We start from the raw sequence: 24,823 nt of genomic DNA on the forward strand, positions 1-24,823 counted from the left end.
TGTTTTAAAGAAGAATATCTTTATCTTATATTTATATATATAATATAATATATATAATATAAATATTATAAAGAATATATTATTATTGTTGTAAGGAAAGTGTAATTAAAGCGTAATCTTTGTAATTTAAAATCACAAGACAAACCCATTAAGGTCAGTAGAGAAAAGCCACTAGAATAGGACTTTTATATCCCCTGATTTTGCTGATCAGATACTTCCAACCCCACCCCTGCTTCCCCTGAAGTCCCTCTCAAGTTCCTTATGTGACTATAAGCTAAATTGAATCATCACTCTGAGAAAGTTCTGTTCAAGGGAGTAGGAATGTCTAGGGGATCATAGAGGGGAACCCCACAGCACCAGGAACAGGTTTAACAGACGGAGGCCCTGATGACAATGGGAGCTCAGACAGACAGATGTGCCTGTCACACCTCTCCATGAAACCTGCTGAGGGAGGCAGGAAGAAAGTGGAGATGACCTTGCCAGAATAAGGTTACTTTATAAAGGAGTGAGGAAGGTGAGCCTACCTGAGAGACTACTGGGCCATATGGAGCCTGATCTCCTGCTCTGATAAAGGTCCCAGGTCAGCTCCTTGGCCTTTGAGCTGTTGTTCAGCACTGGGACTCCTGGGGCCTGGGATGAGAGCCAGGGGCTTTCTCTTGAAATGAATGATTCCCTGAGAAAAGAACCAAAGCTGGTTCTTCGCCCAATATGCAATTTCTTCTCTCCTGTCCTGCATCCTTTTCATTTTTTTCCTTGTCTCCTTTCCTTTTTACCTTTTTTCCTCTATTTTACTTGCTTCTCTTCTTTCTCCTTCTTTCTTCTCTTCTCCACTCTTCCCACTAACAGGAAAAAGTCAAAGAGAAGCCTCTGAAGAAGGCAAGGTTAATTAGATGACAGACTGAGAACTTCTCCCATTGGCAGATGAGGAAATTGAGATCAAGAAGTGAAGCAAAGGATCCAAGATCACATAGTTAGTGACAAAATCTGTGATTTGAACCAGGATTTCCTTATGCAAGTAAAGTCAGTGAGGCTGTCAATATCATAAACAGATATGTCTCTGCACTCCAGCCTGCTGCATAAATCCAAACTCCTGACATTTAAGTCCCCCGACTGTCCCCCTGTCTTTGTCCTCCTCAGCCCCACATGCTGTTGCCTATTATTTCTCATTATTGACCTCTCCAAACCGTTTGCAGGCTGGTCTTCTGGTAGTTGTGTTTTCTTTGTCCTCAAAAGACCAAACTAGAACCAATGAGATAAAGTCCCAGAGAAGTCAATTTCAAGTCAACAAAAAAAGAATTTAATTCGAGTTGTACAACTATGAAATATGGGCTGACTTAATAGCTAGTGGGCAGAAAGGTAGCTCATTGGATAGTTAAGAAGCCCTGAGTACAAATACAGCCTCAGACACTTACTGGCTGTGTGACCCTGGACAAGGCACTTAACGTCAGTTTCCCCATCTGTAAAATGGGGATAATAAAAGCACCTACCTTCCAGGATTGTTCTGAGGTTCAAATGAGATGATTGTAAAAGCACTTAGCACAGTGTGTGGTATCTGGTAAATGTTGTATAGAAGTTATCATTATTATTACCATTCACTTCTCTATCCGTGGAGATCTTTAAAGCAGAGACTGCCAGGGATGTTGTGGGAGTTCCTTCTCCAATTAGAGATTAAGCCAACTAACCTCTGATATCCTTTTCCAGAATCATGATTCTGTGATTTCTCACAGTCCCTCATATATGTGCTGCTCCTAGTTTCAGAGTATTTCCTTGTACTGTTGCTCCTATCTAGAATGCCTTTTCTCCAGCTCTTTTTTCTCTAATTCCTACCCTACCTTTAAGGCCCATCTTTTCCCACAAACCTTCCCAAACTAGTTTGGTCCTTCTTGATTTTTCCTGCTTCCTCCCTGACTCCAAGTCTTTCGCTAGCCAGTAACCCAGCCTACCACCGAACTGTCCTTTCCCTGTTGGCTGCACATGAATCGACTTTCCCCATTCGGACCAGAAGGTCCTTAACCTAGCAAGAGAAGACCACATTTTCAGTCTCTTCCATAGTACCCAGCACAAAGTTGAACCCACCATGGATGTTTGACAAAAAGATATTCAATAATCAGTGTAAACAGATATTGCCACAAACAAGCACTAATTATGGAGATGAAAGGCAATCTATTACATTGTAATGTTTTGTAGTTTTTATCCTTTAGTACTTTTTCATTTATCAGTTCTGCTGTGTCTCTTTTCCCTCTCCCCCAATCTCCTTCAGATGATTGTGAGTGGAAAGGAGATAGTAAAAAGGGACATTAAGGCCAATTTCTAGTCTCTACCTTTTGGAGAGAGATTGGGATTCATTAAAGTGATAATTCCTTACAGAGTCTGCATGGAAAATCCTGGCAGATTCAGTCTCTTAAACTGAAGCACCATGCAAGCCTTCCCTTGAACAGACTTAGGAGGCTGTAGCTCGGGGGTGGGATGATATAGCATGCTGACCAAAGCTGAATGGTACACCCCTTTATCTCTCCTCCTCCAGGTTTCTGGCACAGTCCAGAGTGTGAATTTATCCGCCACTGCATTGCCAAGTCCCAGGAAGGGGTTGAGGGAAAAGTCCAAGTGTCTGTCTTCAAGGGCCAGGTCTACATTCTCGGCCGAGAGTCTCCCCTGTCACTGTACAATGAAGAACTGGTGAGGTAAGTAGTGGACAGAGAGGCGACCTCTTTTCTACTGTCTGTCCCAGCCCTCCCTCTACCCAACTTCAGCTTTCTGAACAAAAGAAGGCTCACTCCCTCCGGGTATACTCACCTCCAATTCTCAGGCAATCAGGATTCAAGTTCAAGGTAACCTCCAGTCAGTCACCAGGAATCTCAGCTCCTTTTCCTTTCCTGATTGACTGTCCTTGACTGGGAACTCCATTGTAGTCTTTGTTCCTTTCACTAGAGGTTTCTACCTTGATTGGGGTATTGGGGTCCATCTTCCTCTGGGCTCACATTTTCCCTTACTCCTTTGTATTTCTTCATCATGAAATCACTTTTTTTTTTTATCTTGGAATAGGATTATTTACTTATTTTTCTGAAGTCCCTTACCTTGTGAAAACCCACAAGGGACTAGGTAGTAGAGGTAGAACCCAATAATATCGTTGAATATTGTTAGAAAGATTTTGGGCCCTGACACAGAGAAACCAAACTCTGCCCTGCAGGAGATTGTTTTTCCCAGTCTCACCCATTCCCTGGGACTGACCCAGAGGTCTCACCTTGGAGGAGAGGGCTAAGAATGGAACCCCCAGATATATTAGACATCCCCAACTGTTAAACAACAATCTTCAAGCTTCTTTGCTCGGAACTGACAAGAGGCAAAAGAAGCCATCCCATGTTGAAGCTTTTATGCTGTGCATATGCAAACACATGAATATGGACGAAAATTTTAACCCCACACTGGTCTCTTCTCTGCCTTTTGAAGCTCCAAGGCCCCCTCCAGGCTTGACTAAGGACTCATATACAGCCCATTTCTGGCAAAGGCAGGTTTGGGCTACAGCTCCAGCCCTGGTTTAACTCAGAGCTATTGCCTCCACGAAGGCAAGTTGAGAATTATAGCACGAGTTTTGTTTTGCAGTCAATATTTTTTTTCTTTCCCTTTTCTTCACCGTGTTGGATTTCCTCCCCCCCCCCCCTTCAATCTTTCTAAACACTTTATAAGCCATAAATATAACTGAATCAGTTTAGATCAGTCAGGGTAAATGTCAAATTATCTTCTCTCTTTCTCTTTCTGGCTTTTTCTTCCCTCCCCCTCTAAATCAACAGCTTCTAATAATCTGTCCAACCCTTCATTATGCCTCGCATTCTCACTCAGGGAGATTAAATGAATAAGGTAAAAAGGGAAGGGAGGAAAAAAAAAAGGAGAGAAAAGCAGGAGCATTTATTCTCACTGTGTCTCCGACCATTTTCCTTTTCTTTCTGATTTCTACATCGCTGATTTGAAAGCCGTTGAGTGACAGCGTCACAGGGACCAGCGAGGAAGCCGCAAGAGGTAGTGGAGGCTCGAAATGCCGCAGCACAGTGGGTAGAAAGTAACGTAATTATAGAGCAGGTCAGAACCACTCGAGTGAGCAAAAATAAAAGCACAGAGGTTTTCTGTAGACCGTCAGGGGAGGTAAAAAAAAAATCATTGTAAACTCTTTCTCTCCCTCACTCTCCCCCTCCTCCGCCCCAATTTTTAAAAGAGGTTTTTCAGTTCCTGAGAAATGAGCTATTAGAACTCTTTGGCCATGTTAGGGGACTCATTTACCCAGATTTAGCCAATCTTTGGGAGGGAGGGCCTGGCAATGGTGATCAGGGAGGGGCCTGTTTGGAGTCTAGTTTTATTAAATTATTTGGTATTAACTTATAAGAGAGAGAAAGAAAGAGAATGCTCAGAGGCAAAAAGTGTTCTGAGGATTTATAAATGAGGAATTGTGGGAAGAGAAGGAGGGGAATTGAATGCCTGCCTCTGTGTGTTCCAATCTGTGGTATTCTCTGAAATAAGGTATGCCGTTCTGGGGAGTCAGGGTTTGGGACTGAAGAGCAGGTTAAAAGTCGCCATGCTCAGGTATGATGGGAATATCAAGTGTTCCCTATTTCAGATAACAAGTCTGAGAAAGTGGTTCAAGAAAGGCCATTCATTCATTCTCCCAGCAGAAAGAAGCTGTAAGTAGTGGAGAGTCAGTCAAACAGTAAATATTTATTAAGCTTTTCCTATTTGCCAGATACTGTATTAAGTACTACATAAAGAATGAAATAATTTCTGCTTACAAAAAGCTTATATTCTAATGAGAATGACAACACATATGTATGTATGTATGTATGTATATATGTATGTTAGTGTGTAGGTTTGTTAAATCTGATAGGTAGAGAAAGGAACTTAGTTTGACTGGGTCACAGAGTCCCAATTAGTAGAAATAGCAGATTCCCTGAAGTGGTCTCATTATTCAAATTCATACTGCATATTTCCATTGGACTGGAACCAATGACTATATTTTCCATAATTATAACTTCTATTAGTGAAATTCACATACCTGTGATGACTTCAGGGGAATTCATTATTCACACTAATCAGTTGTGATGTCCAGTTAGGCTTTACTAGCAGGTTGGACTCGGGTTGTGGAGACTTAAAAGATAAAGATGTTTCTATTTTTATTCTAGAGGCACTAGGAAGCTGAGAGGGGGAGGCACATGGTCAGATCTAAGCGTGGCTGCAGCATGGAGAATGGACCGAAGTGGGGAGAGCCTAGTGGCAGGAGGAAGCAGTCACAGAAATGCAGCCAAAAGTCTTTCTAATGTGGTGTCCCTACGATTACAGAGAAGGGAGAGGTGTCATAGAAGGGGAAAGGGCAAGATTTGGCCCTGGTTTGATATGTGCACTGCATTTGCAGTCAGGCGGCCAGGCTTTCAGATCCTAGCTTTGCTTCTTAGTTTCCATCACTTATCATTTAATTGCTTTAGTTCTCAGTTTCCTCATCTTTAACATGAGGGGTTTGATCTCCAGGAATCTTTGCAATTCTGAATCCTGTGATGGGTTGAGCGCCTCTTCTACTGGGATGCAAAAGAATATGGGCCAAAGTTGCTTCTTCTTTTTTTCAATAAGTAAACAAAGCCTCTTATTAACTTCATTGTTTTGTTGTTGTTTGGGCTTCATTCTCCAAGAGCACCATGATTTCAGGGAGGTAATACCATGATATTCAAGTGAATTGGATTAAGTGAAGGAGGGCCAGGTCACCTGCCTCACTTTCCCCTCCAGAACCTTCTGGGTCCAGTGGCCAGATATAGATTCAGGTGGCCCTGGAGGCAACTGGCCCTTTTAAGCTAAGGTCTTCAACAGGTTTCAGTTTGAATGAGGTCGCTCCCATTTGGTGACTAAGGCTAGAGAGCAATTGAGGCAAAGAATCTCCTTTCACCAAGTCCTATAAATGAATGAATGAATGAGTCACAGGGAAGACTCTTGGGATTTCTGCACAAAACAGAAATGATTGCTTCACATAGACACTCAATAAATGGGTGACAACAATCAAAGAGAGTCCATTTTCCTTAAACCACTGCCCCAAGTCATCTGTCAGTGACTCTCTTGAATCCTCTTTTGAAACAATGAATTCAGTCAAGCAAAGCAAAACAAATCAAGACATTGTCCTTGTTTGAAATTGTATGCCCCATTCTGTACCTATAGTCCACCACCTCTGGAGACATACTTCACAATATTGATTGCAGTTCTGAAGTCTCTCAATATTGTTTTTCTTTTTGCTATTGTGGAGAATGTTTAACTTCAATTAACTCTTTTTTCTTTGCACAAGTCATCTTAAGTCCTGGTTTCTTGAATCTTCACTTGGCTCCCACTGAGTTTTAGAGCAGAAGTCAGCTCCATGTCCCTTAGCCTACAGTTCCTAAGTGGACCAAGAAAACATATTGGTGCCAAAGGCAGAAGCATAATAAAAGAAAATTCATGAGACCAATGACATTAATCCATTAATAACAGATCAGAAAAACATTTCAGTTTCAACTCTCGGGTAGAAATTCCACTGATGGTCAAAGACGTTATAAAGGACATCCAGAGACCCAGAGACAGATATCTTGCCTCTAGAAGGGACAGGGCTTAGGTTCAAATTTGGGATTGCCATTACGTAGACTTAGAGAAACCATTTAGACTGACCTGTTTCTTTATTACTGAGGAAATCATTTTCCTCCAGATGGGAAAGTTGTTCCAGAGAAGGCTATCTACTGGCATTTGACAGGTGGAGTTGAGGAGGCAAGAGATGATGATGGAGTGGGGGGGAGTAGAAAGGGGAAGGGCGTAGATAAGGGAGTGTCTGAACCAGAAAATGGTTTTGTAGAGAATAGAGGGAAAGGCAGGTAGATGATGCAGTGGGTAGAACACTGGCCCTGAATTCAGGAGGACCTGAATTCAAATCCAGTCTTAAAACACTTAACACTTTTTTTTATAAAGCTTTTTTATTTTCAAAACATATGCATGGATAATTTGACAGCATTGATCCTTTCATAGCCTTGTGTTTCAGATTTTTTTCCTCCTTCTCCCCATTCCCTCTCCTAGATGGCAAGCAATCCAATATATGTTGAACATGTTAAAATATATGTTAAATTCAATATGTATAAACTTATTTTACAAGAAAAAATCAGATCAAAAAAAGGAAAGGAAATGAGTAAGAAAACAAAATGCAAGTGAACAATAACAAAACAAAAAAAAAAAAAACACTTAACACTTTCTAACTGTGTGATACTGGACAACTCACTTAACTCCAATTGCCTCCCCCCAAAAAGTATGTATTAGAGAATGGAGGGGATGCTGGGGTCCACTAGCCATATGGAAGTGAAACCAAAGGGCAAGGCAAGAAAGAGCTATGTGGCTGGGGTTTGGAAAGGCCCAGGAAGTAGGATAAAAGTTGAGGGGAAGAAGAGGGATGCAGATTGATTCAGAGATCAAATAAACAAAAAATGCCCTCTGTAATTATATCACCATAAGTCAAGTAAACACTATAGCCTGAGAGCCTGGGAAAGAGATTTCTAGAGACAGTCACTATGTGGTAGATGGGAGGAAGGAAGGACAGGCCAAAAAGGAAGGAAAATAATTGGTGAGTGTGAGGAATGCTCATTTTCCCTTTCTTTCTTTGACTCTATCTTTCCAAAGAAAGAATTGGTAACTCTTTTTTAACACTGTCAGTTCTGTCTTTTATTTTATTTTGTTTGTGGAGGCAATTGAGGTTAAATGACTTGTTCTAACTAACCCTACCTAACTGCCCTTTTTAAGACTGTAAGTATTCCTCTGCATTGAGAGAGAAAGGGAATTCCCTGCAGGAATGATATCTATTCCAAAAAAGAATATGCAAGACATGGATTCACATGATAACACAGTCCCCTTGCCTTCAAGAAACTTACAGTCTAAATGGGGTAAAGGATAGTCATATGCCAGTAAATGGAAGAGAAGAAAAGGAGTTAGGAGGTGCCTTCTACTACTACTTCTTCCTAGAAAAAGAATAAAGCATTTATTAAGTACTTACTATGGGCCAGGCACTATAAAGGGCCCTCTAACCTAGAAGCACCCACACAGGCTTCTTTCACTTCTGGAATGCCTCGGACAGGAGCCAAGGCCAGCAAAGCACCCAGGAGGCAGCTGATGGCACGGAGATAGAGCACTGGGCCTGGAATCAGCAAGAACTGAGTTCAAATGTGGCCTCGGACACTGATAGCTATGAACAAATCACTTCCACTCTTTTGCTTTAATTTCCTCAGCTGTAATAACACCTACCTCCCAGATTTGTTGTGAGGATCAAATGAGATAATATTTGTAAAGCTCTTAGCCTAGTGTCTAACCCATAGTAGGCACTTAATAAATGCTTGTTTCCTTTCTTCCAAAGCATGTGTATGGATCAAAGAGATAAAAGTGAGGGATAATTGTATAAAAACCGCCTTAGTATGCTTTCTTTCTGAAAAGATAGAAATAACAAAATCATGAAAAATGGAGTAGGTGAGGGCACGGTTGTTCTCCTAATCCCAGAAAGGAGAAATGTTTGCTTTTTTCCTCAATACTAAACACACACACACACACACACACACACACACACACACACACTCTTGAAATTCAAAAAGAGTTTTAGGACAAAGGGCCAAGGCCATCATATTCAATCATTAATCCTTACATTTGTAGAGCACTTTATAGTTTTCAGAATGCTTGTGTATGTATTATCTTAATTCCCCAAGGTCATATGGCAAATTAGTGACAGAGTTGAAACCTAGGAATCCTGATTTCTAGGGCTTCTTCTAATTATACCACATCGTTCCCTTTATATAATTGGGAGTTCTTTATGAAAACTATTGCCTCCAAAGATGGAGAATCTGAATAATGTTAGTGGAAATAGTTTCAAGAAAGCTTAACTACATTCCTGGATAACAGCTACTTCTAGAGTGGGTCATGAGGGGAAATTGTACTTTCTGTTTATCTTATAGGAACTTTGTGGGCAGCTAGGTGACACAGTGGAGAGAACATTGGACCTGGAATCAGTAATTGAACCCGAGTTCAAAATCCAGCCACAGACAGTTCCTAGATTCAATTTCCTTATCTGTAAAATGGGTATAATAAGAATACCCACCTGTCAGCATTGTTTAAATGCTGTTAAATTGTTTAAATGAAGTCAGGGTTTAAATGAAGTGATATATAAAACTCTTCTCTTCTTTTCTCCTGTAGCATGAATGTGCAGGGTGACTATGAGCCCTTGGATGCCACTGGCTTCATCAACATCAACTCCCTCAGGTGAGTTGGTTTTGACTGGCCCTAGCCCAGAAGGGAAGTAGGATGTGGGACTTCTATTGGGCCATCCATGTCTCTCCTCAGCTTGAACTATTAGGCTCTGATCACCAATTCCTGCAAAATCAGGAGGGAAAATGCACCTCTACCTCACTCAATATCACTCCTTAGAAGAGTCCCTTCCAACCATCTCTTACCAGCCCAGATTCAGTGCACATCCTTTGCATTATTCATCAGTGTCTTCAGCAAATGGGGGTTGGAGAAATTAGGAAGTGGTAGAGAGATAAGGAGCAGCTAGGTGGAGGAGCACTAGGTTCAGTGAGGAAGAAGTGAGTTCAAACTGGTCCCAGACCCTTACCAGCTGTGTGACCCTGGGCAAGTCACATAACTCTACCTCAGTTTCTCTATCTGTAAAATGAACTGGAGAAGGAAAAAGCAAACCACATAGCATCTTTGCCAAGAAAACCCCTCCGTGGGGTCACAAAAAGTCACATATAACTGAAACCCACTAAATGAAAAAATGGGCTTTTGGTTTTAACATGACCCAGCTCCTTGGGATCTATGAATACTTTCCCCCAAGACCACTTTTTCCCTGCTTTCAGTAGCTGGGAGGAGCAGCTTCCTGGAGAAACATCTAAAATGATCTGTTAGTGAGCATTGATCGTGGCAGCTAGAGAGGAAAAAAAGATTGTTTCCAGCCCTAGAAGAAAGGAAACAAATCTACAGAAAGTTGTCACGTTGTAGGATAACCCAGTGAAATCTGGCTCTAGAATCAGAAAGTCCTGGATTCAGGAACTACCTTTTGGTACTTAATGACTGCATGTGTGCCTCAGCCTATGATTTCTCAATGTTCCAAGCAAGTTTAAGACTAAGTATGACATAGCTTGTGGTAGTCTGCAGTGGGATAGGGAGTTTCCTCAACCCTAAGCCAGTGGTGGCTAAACTCAAATAGAAGCCGATCCATGCTGGCCACATATTAACTGAGAAAACCAGAAGTAAACATTGTTTATGTTGCATTGCTTATCTTGTTATTTTCCAGTTACATTTTAATCAGATTCAGGCCTCAACTGGGCTTCGAGTTTCAATACCTCTGCCCTAGACCAATGCAATCATAGGGTCTGTTCCCACTTTTACAGTCAAATCTAGAAGACTTCCATATGTTGTGGAACTATGATTTTTTTCTAAGTGGTAACTCCCTCCACTGATACCCATCACAACTTCTCTCTGACTTTGTGGCTCAAAAATTCATCATCGCATGGCCTACCTGATGATGAGAATCTCCAAACAAATATAGAATCCTAGGATTCTCCATTTCTGAATTAGAACCCCAGCAGTCATCTTGATTTTGCAAATGGAGAAACAAGGTATCTAAGAAGGAGAAATAATTTGATCAAGGTCACACAGCTAGCAGGTAACCAGAGGTGGGATTTGAAAACAGACCTTCAGACTCCAGAACTAGTCCTCTGAATCTTCTGACTCCTAGCCCTTTTCACCATACCATTCTCTGAAGCTCCCACTTATTCCCCTTTCATAATATGAAGAGAAAAATTAAAGCAAAAGGGAGAATTGGGTCAGGGATGTTTTTAAGGTAGAAAAGGATGAATATACATCTTCTTACAAACTCTAAGGTGGAAAACATGATGTCCCCTCACCCAATTTGTGCCCTTAAACAATATATTATAATGTTTTATTTCTTTTCCACACATCTCTCTGCCTTCTTTTGCTCATCTTTTCCAGAACTGACCACAGTTAGGGTTCTCTAAGCCTGTTTGAACCAGAAGCTATATTGAAACTAGAATTGCCATATGGATCTTGGCAACCTCCCCCTTACTGCCCCCTTAATTGTGTGTTTTTATAAGGGCCTGATAAGCCCTTTTAAATTGCATCAAGCAAGACATATTTTCATAATGGCCTCTTCATTTTCCATTGCCAGTTAACTGCTTTGTACCGAACAATAACGTGAACTGTTTTCTCCCAAAGATAAATTAATTACATTATCTAGGGGGAGGGAGGAGGGCGGGCACAGATGGAGGGGGGAAAAAAAGAACTTCACCTACATCTTAACAAACAGCTGCCCCCAGCTCCACCTGAATTAATTGAACTGAATATGTGTTATTACTGTCAATTTATCTCTTTTTGTTTTTAATCTGGTTTACAGGCTAAAGGAATATCATCGTCTGCAGAGCAAGGTCACCGCCAAATAGACTAAGCAGCCGTCAATAATGTGGAGCAGTTCTCAGTGTCGCTGCTGATTTCCCCATGTAATGGCACTGAATGTCCTGGCATTTTGTGATTGTTGCTTACTCTCCTGGGCTGCAGCTCAGCCATGCTTTGTTTCATATCCCTGTAGCAGACAGAAGTGGTCTGCAGGGGGGTGGGGGAGGATGGAATAGAAAATACAACCATAATAATAATAATAATACCATAATAATAATAAAAGGCTACCATCAATAGAGTTTCTTTATTTCCTGGAAATAGTATTTGTGCGTGTATTTGTAATTAGCTAATCAAGCTTTTCTTACTCCTGAAGGACATCCTTTTGCCAATAAATGCATCTTCTATTAATGGGAGAGAAAGAGTTCAAAATTTCACATGGACTCTTCCTAGGCTGACAGACAATACAGGCTTGGCTTGCCCAACTTTGACCTGGGACCCTAGTCCCACCCAGGGTCCTGCTGCCAACTGAGGCTTTGAAGGATTAACTCTCTAGGCAAGTAGATAGGGCTGTTCTACTGGACATCAGAAGCAAAAGTCCTAGTTTCTCTTAGCAGACATATAGCTGCCCTCTTCAGAAATAAGATAAGTAACATTTACATAGCACTTTAAGGTTCACAGAGCACTAGACAGGTATTACCTTATTAGATCATTACAGAAACCCTGTGAAATAGCAGAAATGTTACTTGTCTCTTTTTTTTAAATAGTATTTTATTTTTCCAAATACATGCAAAGATAGTTTTCAACATTCACCTTTGCAAAATCTTGTGTTCCAAATTTCTCCCTCTCTCCTTCCCTCCCCACTTCCCAAGAAAGCAAGCAATCTGATATGGGTTAAACATGTGCAATTCTTCTAAACACATTTCCATATTTGTCATGCTGCACAAGAAAAATCAGATCAAAAGGGAAAAAACATGAGAAAGAAAAAAAACAAGTAAACAGTAACAAGAACAACAAAAAAAAGTGCAAATACTAAGCTTTGGTCCACATTCAGTCTCTATTGTTCTCTCTCCGGATGCCAATGGCTCTCTCTGTCACGTCTACTGGAATTGCCTTGAATCACCTCATTGTTGAAAAGAGCCAAGTCCATCATAGTTGATCATCACATCATTTTCTTGTTGCAGTGTACCATATTCTCTTGATTCTATTCACTCTCCAGGTCCCTCTGAAATCATCCTGTTGATCATTTCTTACAGAACAATAATATTTCATAACATTCATATATTATAACTTATTCAGCCATTCTCCACCTGATGGGCATCCACTCAGTTTCTAGTTTCTTGTCACTACAAACAGGGCTGCCACAAACATTTTTTGCATATGTGGGTTTTTTTCCCTTTTTTATGATCTCTTTGAGATCATAAGCTCAGTAGAGACACTGGACCAAAAAGTATGCACAGCTTTATAGCCCTTTGGGCATAGTTTCAAATTGCTCTCCAGAATAGTTGGATTAGTTTACAACTCGACCAACAACACATTAGTGATGTGAAGGTTTAATTTCTAATTCTTGCCTAGTTTGCCTCTTGTGGTAATGACCTCCTAGAGTTTGTTATTTACTGTAGAAATCAGGAAAAGCCCCTTATTCTTATTTCATAGGATTATAAGGCATCTTCCTGCCCAAGGAAAATAGGATTTTGAGCCAAAAGGGTTCTTGGCACAATTAAATAATCAAATCTTTCATATTAATACATGAAAAAATTGAGATCTAGAGAGCAGACACGATTGCTTGTGTGGTTAAACAGGAAATCAGTGACAGAGGTATTATTTGAACCCGTTCCTCAGATTCCCAAACCAACCTATTTTCCCCTACATTAGACTGAAAACAATTATAAAGAACAAGAACAATGACTGGAAACTAAAATACTGCAGTTTTCTCTTGCGATGAGAGAAAACTCCCCCCAAAAATGAACCATCTTGGGATGTAGTGGATACCATATCCCTGGAGGTGATTAAGGACATTTGTTAGGGATTCCTGTTTAGCTTTGGGTTGCGTGCTTTCTTGATGGTTTCTAGGTCATCAAATTTTGTGAGATAGTAGTAGAATGAAGAGAAGTCTTATGAATTTAGAGCTATGGAGATTTGAGTTCAAATCCCTCCACAGATGATTGCTGTGTGAGTCTGGGCAATTCAGTTTCTAAGCCTCAGTCCCCTCATTTGTACAATGGAGACAATGACATCATATTATGGACAATATAATTATGAAGTTCAGATGAGGTAATATATTTAGAGTATTTTGAACCTATATACTTTTTTATATGAGATATTATATAAATATTAGCAGCATGAAAGAAATGTCATATGTGTTCGATTTTATCATCTTTCTCCAAGCTTAGGCATAGTTTAAATATTATGTTCAATGAGTACTTGATTGATTAATTAAACGTCTTTCATAAATCTGCCCTTCTGGAGAACATAAGGAGTAGGAATAAATTCTATTGCATTTGCTAGGGGAAGGATGCCTGGCTTAGGACCATGCTAAGTCATGGACCGGCTGGCTCTCCCTAAGGTCTGCTGCCTCTCCCATGCTGCTATATTTGCTGGGACAGAGGCCACCATCCTTAGTAATTAGTACATGGCTTCATGAAGTAGCTGTCGTGTCTAGAATATGAAAAGCCAGGCCTACGAGTATGTTATATTATTACAGGTTATTAGGAATGCACCAGGGGCTTGAGAATCACTTCTGATCTTCAAAGTACTTTAATTAGCTTATGTTTGGGGTCTTCTATTCAATCCTCTTTATACTTCAAGTACATACATATTACTTGGGTAGGAATCAAAAGCTTCCAATGAATCCAATTTCCCTTCAAAGTAGCAGAATAAGGAGGCTCTAACTTTACAGCTGTGAAAATGACATGGTTTTTCTCTCCTCCTGGGATATGGGAGTACGATCTAGGATTTGTGACAGAAAACCGGGTACCTGGATTCCTGGGTTCTAGTCTGAGCTCTTTTGTCATCTGACTCAAAGATATAATCTTGCTTTTTTGTCTGCGGTCTGTTTTCCACAACAGGAATCTGGAAGCCTATGTCCTGAGTTTTGGAGGAAATCTGTCAGACCTTGAATGGCTAAAGTGTTTTTGTACACAAAGAGTTAGAGCTCTAGATTTCTTCAACCTGTCACTTTTTGGGAACCAGAAAGAAGGCAATTGCATTAAGCTGTAGGGAACCTGAGTAATGGGATCCTGGTTTAGACCACTTCCAAGAAGAGGTTTTAAAAAATTCTTGGAACTTTCCAGGAACCATATTTTCAGAAGTAAGAAATTCTAAGATCATAGAAATAGATATAAAGCATATAAAAATGTTAATTAACTGGGATGGGACACAGATTAGATAAATTTCAAATGAAGAATAAAAGAATCTTGGAACTGATAGAGACCTTTGAGGTAATCTTTCTAATTTTTAGCAAGGATTCTTAATTTTAGATCCATGAATTTGCATTTTTTCCTAATATTTTGTTATAATTGATTCTTTGTAATGATGTTTTATTTTATGCCTTTAAAAACATTATTCTGAGAAGAGGTCCCTAGGCTTCACCACATTACCTGAAGGGTCTGTGCCACAAGATTTTTTAAAATTTTATTTAATAATAACTTTATATTGACAGAATCCATGCCAGGGTAATTTTTTTTTACAACATTATCCCTTGTACTCGCTTCTGTTTCGATTTTTCCCCTCCCTCCCTCCACCCCCGCCCCTAGATGGTAAGCAGTCCTATATATGTTAGATATGTTGCAGTATATCCTAGATACAATATATGTTTGCAGAACCGAACAGTTCTCTTGTTGCATAGGGAGAATTGGATTCAGAAGGTAAAAATAACTCCGGAAGAAAATCAAAAAATGCAAATAGTTCATATTCGTTTCCCAGTGTTCTTTCTTTGGGTGTAGCTGTTTCTGTCCATCATTTATCCATTGAAACTCAGGTCTCTTTGTCAAAGAAATCCACTTCCATCAGAATACAGCCTCATACAATATCATTGTTGAAGTGTATAATGATCTCCTGGTTCTGCTCATCTCACTTAGCATCAGTTCATGTAGGTCTCTCCAACCCTCTCTGTATTCATCCTGCTGGTCATTCCTTACAGAACAATAATATTCCATAACATTCATATACCACAATTTACCCAGCCATTCTCCAATTGATGGGCATCCACTCATTTTCCAGTTTCTAGCCACTACAAACAGGGCTGCCACAAACATTTTTGTGCCACAAGATTAAGAACCCTTGTCTGAGGTATCCCTGAGAGGCCACTCACTACCAAACACAGCAGCCTTTTCTATTTATATTAAAATTCTAGTTGTTAGAAAATTTTGGCTTTTTAAAAACATAACTTAACCCCAGTGATACCAACTCTAACCTTAGGTCAACCTAGGTCAAGTATGCTGCCCATCATATCTCTCCTCAGTCTTTTATACAAACAAAACATCCCTAGATTCTTCAGCTAATGTGACCCATAGCATTGTCTTGGAGACTCTCTCGAGCATCCATGAAAGTCACTTTTAAAAGGAAATCCTCAGAAGTGAACATAGTACAAAGAATTTCCCAGGGCAGGAGAAAGGTCTGGAGTTTTTCCTTCTGGATGAGAAACAGATCTTTCTAAATAGATCAGGCCCCTTGCAGGGAAATGCTCATAAAGACAAGTCCAGAGCAGTTGACTCCATGTAGCTGGGTGAGGTGGAAGGGGAAGACAACCATTGAGATGGTCCCAAAGAGCAGAATTAGAAGCCATATGGGAAAGTTACAGAGAAGTAAATTTTGTCAGAATGTCAGGAATAGACAGAGAAGTAGATTTGTCAGAGTGTCACGGAAAAAAAGTTTCCAGGCAATCAAAGCCATCCAAAAGTGGCTTGGGCTGCCTCCAAAAACTGTGGATTTTCCATTAGTGAGATGTCACCTGAACATTTATTGGGAATATTGCACAGAGGATTCCTGTTGGGAAATTGGTTGAACTAAATGACTGCCAAGATGCCTTCCAACTCAGAGATGCTTGAAATGTGTCATCACATTAGGACATCAAATTGTCCTAAAAAACAGCCTTATCTAGCCTTTTACTGAGGCTGTGTCTCCTTTTGATCTGGGGCTAAACCAGAGAACTCAAAATGAAAATCTAGTCAGTGAAGCACAATATTTCAGATTTGGAAGAAACCTCATGATCATTGAGTCAAATCTTTACTGTCCCCTGCCCCAAAAGTTAAATAGGTCACATAGCAGAGAGAATACTGGACCCAGACTCATAAAACTTAAGTTCAAGTCCAATCTCAGGTACTTTCTAGCTATGTGATCCTGGGCAAGAAATTTAATCTCTGTCTGCCTCAGTTTCTGTATCTATAAAATGGGTATAATACCAGCACCTACCTTCCAGGGTTGTTGTGAGGATCAAATGAGATAATATCTATAAAGTGCTTTACACAGTGCTATGGCTATATAAATGATTGCTGTTAATATTAATTAGAATTATCCAATAGGTGATCATCCAAGCCTTACCTGAAGACTTCCAATGTGTGAGAAGCAATATCTTTCCTAGACATCCTGTTCCATTTCTAGATACCTCCTTGTTAGGAAGTTTATATTTCCAAAAAAGCTTAAATCAGCATCTTTTCAGCATTGTCCTTGGTTCCTCTCAAGACAAGAACAGAATATGAAAGGCACTTTTAAAAGGAAATCCTCAGAAGTTAACAAAGTACACAGAACTTCCCAGGGCAGGAGAAAGGTCTGGAGTTTTTCCTTCTGGATGAGAAATGGGTCTGGCTACATAGTATCCAGTCAAATATTTGAAGACAGGCACCAGGTTTCCATCCCTACCTCTCAGGCTTCTTTTCTCAAGCTAAACATCTCCAATTCTCTCAGCCATTCAAATACCATAGACTTGAAATCCTTCTCTATTCCAGTTGCCTTCTTCTGCACTCTCAAGATCTTTCCAAAATCCGAGTGCCCAAAACTCAGCCCAATTTTTCAAACATAGTCTAACCAAGAGATAGAACAATCCCCTTCTTGATCCTGGAAACGATGTTTCTTTTAAATGCAGCCCAAAGCCATATCATTAGACTCAACCCAATGGTCTATACAGTTAAGGTCTTATTGAACCTTAAATTTGTTAAGAAACAATGTATTAGCTATTCATACCAGCTTTGAGTCATCTGCAAATTTTACATTTATTCAATCATTGATAAAAGTGTTAAATAGCACAGGGCCAACTACAGATTTTTGAAGCATTCACTAGAAACTTTGATTTCTTTTCATTAGTAACAATTCTTTGAATTTAGCCATTCACACAAGGGGTATGTCACAGTCAGACCACAGCTTTCTAGAGTCTGTTGTTAAATTTTTATTCTGTGTATTTACCCATCAGAAATCTGGGCTTCATTTATTTTAAGAAAGTTTTCCTAATGCAGATCAATTTTTAAAGTGTGAGCATACATTTTTCCACTAAGAGGCCAGTTCTTAAACATTTACCAGCCCACTCCTGCATTCAATCAGTTCTGAACCTAATTGTACTAACATCTAGCCATCATTCCTCCATCTTTTTTATATGACAGAGATGAGATATTTTATCCATGTATTGCTAAAATGTAGGCAAATTATGTCTACAACATTTCCCTGATCTACCAATTGAGTAACCCTGTTTAAAAAAAAAAAAAAAGGAAATAAGGTTCGTGTGGTGTGACTTATTGTTGGTCATGCTGATTTTTTGTAATAACTTCTTCCTTTTCTAGATATTCACTAGCTGGCTCCCTAATAACATTATAGAATCTTTACAGCAGCCTAAGTCAAACCTATGGGTCTATAGTTTACAAATTCCATTCTCTTTCCTTTAAAAAAAAAAAATTCTCCAGTCCTGCAGGAACTTTCTCAGGTTTCCTACATCTTTCAGATAGCATTAACAGTAACTCAGAAATCAGATCCACTAGTTTTTGTTTTGTTTTGTTTTAAATCCCAACAGATGTAGTTGACTTGGGTCTAGTGGCCTGAATTTGTCAACAAACATTTGTGTCCAGCCTCCATGTGTCCATTCCTATGCTGGATGTTGTGAAAGGTTAAAAAGTACCTTCAAAGAGCTCCCAGTCCAATTGGAGGAGATACCACATATACAAAGATAGCATGTTAAATGTCAAATGAATTTTATGGAAAGAAAGTAGACATGATCACTGAGGACTTGTGTGATCAAGTTTCACAAAGGAAGTGCTAATTGACTTGGACCTGGAAGGATGAAAAATATAATGATTTCTTAGCCCATCACTTTGCACCAAGAAATTACTATGGGATCTGCTAAAAATACAAATGAAGTAGAACTCAAAATCTCTACTTTCTGAAAATTCCAAAGTTCAAAGGGGAGAAAACATGGCCATATCAAGACATATGCTAATATGCAAAGAGGGAATGGAATTGGGGATTCTTTAGGGAAGGTTATAGGGAGAAGTGGGGGAATCTCAGTAAGTTTTGCAAGGAGGAATCAGGATGGACATTGATTGAGAGATGATAGATTCTCCCTGATTGGGGCTGGAGGTGAGATGAGCAGCAGATCCAAAAAGCCGGTTTGCCTATCTGTAGGTAAACAGGTCACTAGCTGCCCATTCAGGCTTGCCCACTAGGATGGCACTGGAGACACAGGCCATCTCTGATGTCCCCACACACACACACTTTTCCGGGGAGGGATTTTGGCTAGCACTGGAGCACAGCAGCTCTTGCCTGAGGAAGCTTCGAGGGCCCATGCTGGGGGTGGGGAGGAAGGGGGCCCTATTGGCAGGGGCCGGTTGTCATCCTGTTGGCTTTGGCCTGGGGTGGGAGAGCTAGCGGCTGGGCTGATCTGCACACATCTCAGGCAAGGGGGAAGGGCTCACCTGGGGTCACCTCAATCGATATCTCATCTGTGGGCTCTCCTAGCGGAAGTGATAGCATATTGGAACATGGTAATGGGTGCTCTCTAGTGGAAAAGGCTAATCTTCCCCAGCTGTACAGGAGCTCTGCAGGTGTCCTCCTTCGGTCTCGCCCTGGCAGCTCTGCTCGGCCAGGCAGGGGACTGCTGAGATGCTTTTAAAGCCACAGTAGCTCCATTTCACACCAGCCAAGGCAGACTTTATGCTCCAGGGGCTGTCCCCAGCAAGGGCCTAACACATCCTGACAGGATGGGGGCCATTCCCTCAGAGAGCAGTGTCCCCAGGACAGAGAATGGGCAATTTGGAGATATCATAATTGGGAATAAGGAAAAGATACTGGCCTGAGAGTCAGACAGTCTAAGGCCTACTCTTACCTCAAGCCAGCACTTGAATAAGTGCTATGGCTCTGGGAGAGCCATTTTACTTTCCTGGGCCTGTTTCTTCTCATGTAAAAAGAGTAAAATGGACTTCTAAGGTACCTCTCCCCTCCAATGAGCTATTTTCCAAAGTTTCTTTCAGCTCTGGACTCTAGGTTCTAAGGACCCTTCTAGTTCTGGCAATTTATTGTCCATGTCCTAAAATCTATATATTAAGGACTCATATAGCTGATTTTTGGTTTGAGACATGAGTCACATCTGGGAGATAATTATTATTGATGATTAAAGATAATATTTCAGGAAGCTAGGTGGCGCAGTGGGTGGAATGCCAGGCCTGCAGTTAGGAAGAACCATCTTCCTTAGTGCAAATCTGGGCTCAGACATTTAATTAGCTGTTCAGCCCTGGTCAATTCACTTAACTCTATTTGCCTCAGTTTCCTCATCTGTAAAATGAGCTGGAGAAAGAAATGTCAAACCTCCAGTGTCTTTGTCTAAGAAAACCCCAAATGGGATCATAAAAGGTTGGTCATGACTGGAAACAACTGAACAACAACAATAATGATAATATTTAGCCTTAACTTTAAAGCAAGTGGGGTACAAAGAAGGGAGACCCTGCTAGACCTTACCTAATTAACAACTCATAATGATAAAACAGTATAACAGGCAGAATTTCTATCCCAAGGGACAAGGTAGCTTGAATACTAGTCTGTGGTTTATGAAATCACCCCAAACTCTTGATAGATTAATAGCTCTATGGATTTAACCCCATGGCTGTTTATCTTCCCCCAACATACACACACACACACACACACACACACACACACACACACACACACATACACACACACTTATTATTTATTACACATAAATATATAATCTCTGGCCCCTTATGACATTCATCTTCACTGGTGTAGGTCCCCAGAGTTCTTCCCTGCTGCCTAGATCCCCATTCATGAAGATAGATGTCAATGGCCTCCTCCATCTCTGAAAGCTCTCCAGGACTAATACAGTTGAACACAGTCCTTTTAGTCAAAGATGTGAGGTGCCTGTAGATACAAAGAGCTATGATATACTTCCTGTTTCTCTGATGAGAAACGTTGCTGAAAGTTAAATTCTTCACTTGTTACGATGAGATGAGAAAGCCAAATGTCTCTGGAGATTTCAAAAGACTCATCACCTGGGTGGCAATATAGACAAGAGGAAGCAGGCAGGTGTGAACATTGACCATTTGGGTATTGCACAGAATCATAGAATCCCATACTTGGAAGCAATCTTTAAAGTTATATAATAAAAAACTCTCTCCAAAGTAAATGATCATCCAATTTCTGCTTGGACTCTTCCAGTGACAAACAGCTCACTATCTCTCAAGGCAGTCCTTGCTACTATTGGGCAGCTCAGGTTATTAGAAAGTTCTTTATACTGAAGTGAAATTCCCCTCCCTAAAGTTCCTACCAGTTGGCTTTGGAATCACAATAATCACATAATCTCAAATCCATACCCATATTGTTCCATTTCTATGCCATGTAAAATTTATTTCATTATTTATTTTCTAGAAATGTGGTTGATCATTATAATTAAAGTTTAATTACTGATTAGTCTTGTTTTGTTTTGTTTTGTTATTGTAGTCATTACCTCTGTTGTGCTCCAGCTTTGCATCAGTTTGTGTAAGTCTTGAATTTTATTAATATTTAATAAAGGACTGAATTGTTTATATATATATATATATGTAGTATCAAGTAAGCTACATATATCACATGATCCTAAAGTGAGAAAATGAGAGATTCAACAGACCACACACAGACAAGAATCTTCTGTGCAATATAGCCAATAGTTCAAATCTAATTAGCTCTTGAAGATTTGCCCATTCCCTTTCAAGGAGGTCCATTCCACTCCTGGACTTAGCTAGATGGTAGCTAAGACATGCACTGGTTAGAACTCTAGACCTGGAGTCAGGAGGGCCAGAGTTCAAATCTGACTGTGTGACCTTGTACACAATTTGCCTTAGTTTCCTCATTTATAAACTAGGGATAATAATAGCTTATACCTCCCAGGGTCATTGTGAAGATCAAATGAGATAATATTTGTAAAATACTTAATACAGATAGCAAGTGCTATATAGATAATAATATTATTATTTCTTAAGAAGTTTTTTCTCATTAATTAAACTCAAATTTCTTCTCTGTAACTTCCATCCATTTTTCCTGGGGCAAGTCTGATCTCTCCTCCATATGGCAGCCATATCACACCCTTATTGTCTTATATGTCTTGCCATATACTTTACTTATGTTGTTGATTTTTTTTAACCCAAGTACAGAATTTTGCACTTACCACTTTGATTTTCTTTTTAGTTTGTCTTTCCAGTTTGACTAGATCTTTTTGTGTCCCAATCTGTCACCTATTATATTAACCTATCCCTCCCAGTTTCCTGTCATTAGCAAATGTGCTAAATATACTTTCCATCTTCATTTAAATCATCAATAAAAATGTTAAATGCAATAAGATTAATTAATGAGCCCATTACTCACCCCTATGCAAATCATTTCCATCCTTCAACAACCAGTGTGTCTCATATGCTACAAGTTTTCCCTTTGCTTTCAAAAAACACTGAAAAGATTTACATGAACTGATGCAAAGTGAAGTGAGCAGAACCAAGAGAACATTGTACACAGTAATATTATATAATCATCTATCATGAATGACTTAGCTATTTTTAGCAATACAAATATCCAAAGGATTTATGATGAAAAATGCTATCCACCTCCAGAGGAAGAACTGATGGAGTCTGAATGCAGACAAAGCTTTTTCTGTGGTTCTTTTTGTTCTATTTTCTTTTACAACATGACTAATATGGAAATATGTTTTGCATGACTGCATATGTATCACCTATATCAAATACTTGCTGTTTCAGAAAGAACTGATGAGAGAGAGAACATTTGGAATTCAAAATTTTTAAATGAATGTTAAAGTTTGTCTATAATTAGGAAAAAATAGAATATTAATTTTAAAAAAATAGCAAGAAGACTCCTCTGATCATCTTACCCTAATGTGACTTCCCTTCTCTGAATTCTAGTCTAAAACTCAGTCTCACACTTGATTATATACTGTCTGATATTATTCTCTAGCTGCTCCTTAAAAAAAAAAAAAAGTTTATTGATTTTTTTGTTTTAACACATTCATTTTAATATTCTTTTTAAAATTGAATCCTCCTGTATACCAAAATAGATAGCTAAACAAAATTAACTTGTCCAACAACTATATCTGAAAGTATATGCAATATTTCCTATTGTTAGTTCCCTGCCTCTCAGAGGAAGGAAATTGTTTCATTATCTGTTTTTTAGGGGCAGAATTGATAATTACTATTAATCAGAAGTTGATTGCTTTTTAATTTTATCTTATTTTATATTATTCTAGTTATCATATATATTGAACTCCAGATTCGACTTCATTTTGTATCAATTCATATACATCTTCCCATATTTCCTTTAAATGCTTTTCTGCATAATTTAGTATGGCATAAATAAGACATTTATAAGCCACAATTTATTTAACTATCCCCTAGTCAATTGGCACCTACTTTGTTTCTAGTTGGATTTTTTTAGTGGTTTTTTTTTTTTTTTTGCAACTACAAAAAGTACTACTATTTATATTTTTTGTATAGATAGGGTCTTTCTTTCTTTCTATGACCTCCTTGGGATATAGGCCCAGTAGTGGGTCATTGGGTCAAAGGGTAGGAACAGTTTAGTGACTTTTCTCACATAATTCCAAATTCTTTTCCAGAACAGCTGGACCAATTTCACAGTTCCATCAACAGTACATTAGTAATGTGCTTGTCTTCTCACAACACCTCCAACTTTACTATTTCTATTTTTTGTCATATTTATTAAATTGCTTCCTGTTCTTATTCCTATAAAAGTCTTGATATAACTAGGCTGAAAAGATGAAGAGATTTTGCCTTTATGTCTTGACACCAACAAGTAGGCTCTGAATGAATGCTTGTTGACTGATTAATGATTTGAATAGAGCCAGGCAAAGAAATAGCTATCACTCCTAAGGAACTTAGCATCACCTTTTGGCCCTACAGCCTTGGTAATCTTGAACCCCCAAGTAAACTTCTCTCCCTATTCCCAGGCTTCAGTCCCCTCCCCCAGTTCATTCTTGGCCTCCCTGTGTTACAGAGATCAGACTCCTTCTTGCTTGCTGAGGCTCCTTTGGTGGAAATGTCTTGCCAACTAAAGGGGTATCATTTTCTCTGAGCTCCCTGTAACAAGGTGGCTTTGTTTGAACATTTCACAGGGATCCTTCTGCCTTCTTCCCAGGAGGTTCCCAAAGCCCAGGCTGCAGAGGCTTGAAAGAATGCATTATATCTATCCCTGGGACATATTGTTGGAAGAGAGGAGGCTAGGGGGAGGGGGGTTGTGGGAGCCGGGGAACAGCCTGGCCTTATTTCTCTGAGTTGGAGTCACAGAACAGCCGATATAGAAGATGGGGACAAAAGGATGCCCTGGAGGAAAGAGACGGTCAAAGCTCTACCCCAGAGAGGAAGACAAGAGATCTACACAGGAGCTGGGTTCCCCCTCCCCTACATCTGGTCACTCAATAGCACTGGTCAGTGACCTAGTGCTTTGTGTGACTCACCACTCCTTCAAGCCCCCTCCCTGATGGGGAAAAGGAGGCAGGTAAGGTTAGGGACCTGTAACCAGAGCCCCTCCTGTCTCCCCTTTCTCCAATCTCCAGTTACCGGGGAAATGACATGGGTGAAGAAGATGGGGGAAAGCATATTCTAAAGAATCATCATTGTTCCTCCACAACTACTCCCAAGATTTCTTCCTACATGGACCAGGGGACATCAACTATGTGATGTATCACAGATCCCTAACATCTGACATCTAACATCTAACAAACTGAGCCTATTAAAAAAAAAATCAATGCAGGGACAAGTGAATCCTTTGCTAAATGCATTCAGGTCCAAGACAACTAGAAGGATAGATGACACTATTAGTGAGGTTAAAAGCCAAAGTCTCCATTATTCTGACTGGAAAGTCGAACTTGAGATCCCTACTAATTTAAGTGCTCTAAAGATAAGTTCTCACA

At 39.8% G+C, this 24,823-nt stretch overlaps 1 protein-coding gene across 1 annotated transcript in view; it reads left to right on the plus strand.

Moving 5' to 3' along the window:
- ASS1 (argininosuccinate synthase 1) overlaps positions 1-11,721 on the plus strand; it is a 72,589-nt gene extending 60,868 nt beyond the window's left edge. Inside the window, exons 12-14 of the mRNA XM_051980198.1 lie at positions 2,525-2,681; positions 9,211-9,276; positions 11,429-11,721. Of these exons, the coding sequence (XP_051836158.1) occupies positions 2,525-2,681; positions 9,211-9,276; positions 11,429-11,474 (269 nt within the window). The 3' untranslated portion in view covers positions 11,475-11,721. The remainder of the gene's footprint in view (positions 1-2,524; positions 2,682-9,210; positions 9,277-11,428) is intronic.
- The last annotated feature ends 13,102 nt before the right edge of the window (positions 11,722-24,823 follow it).

The sequence above is a fragment of the Antechinus flavipes genome, chromosome 2, assembly GCF_016432865.1.
Source record: "Antechinus flavipes isolate AdamAnt ecotype Samford, QLD, Australia chromosome 2, AdamAnt_v2, whole genome shotgun sequence".
NCBI classification, from domain to species: domain Eukaryota; kingdom Metazoa; phylum Chordata; class Mammalia; order Dasyuromorphia; family Dasyuridae; genus Antechinus; species Antechinus flavipes.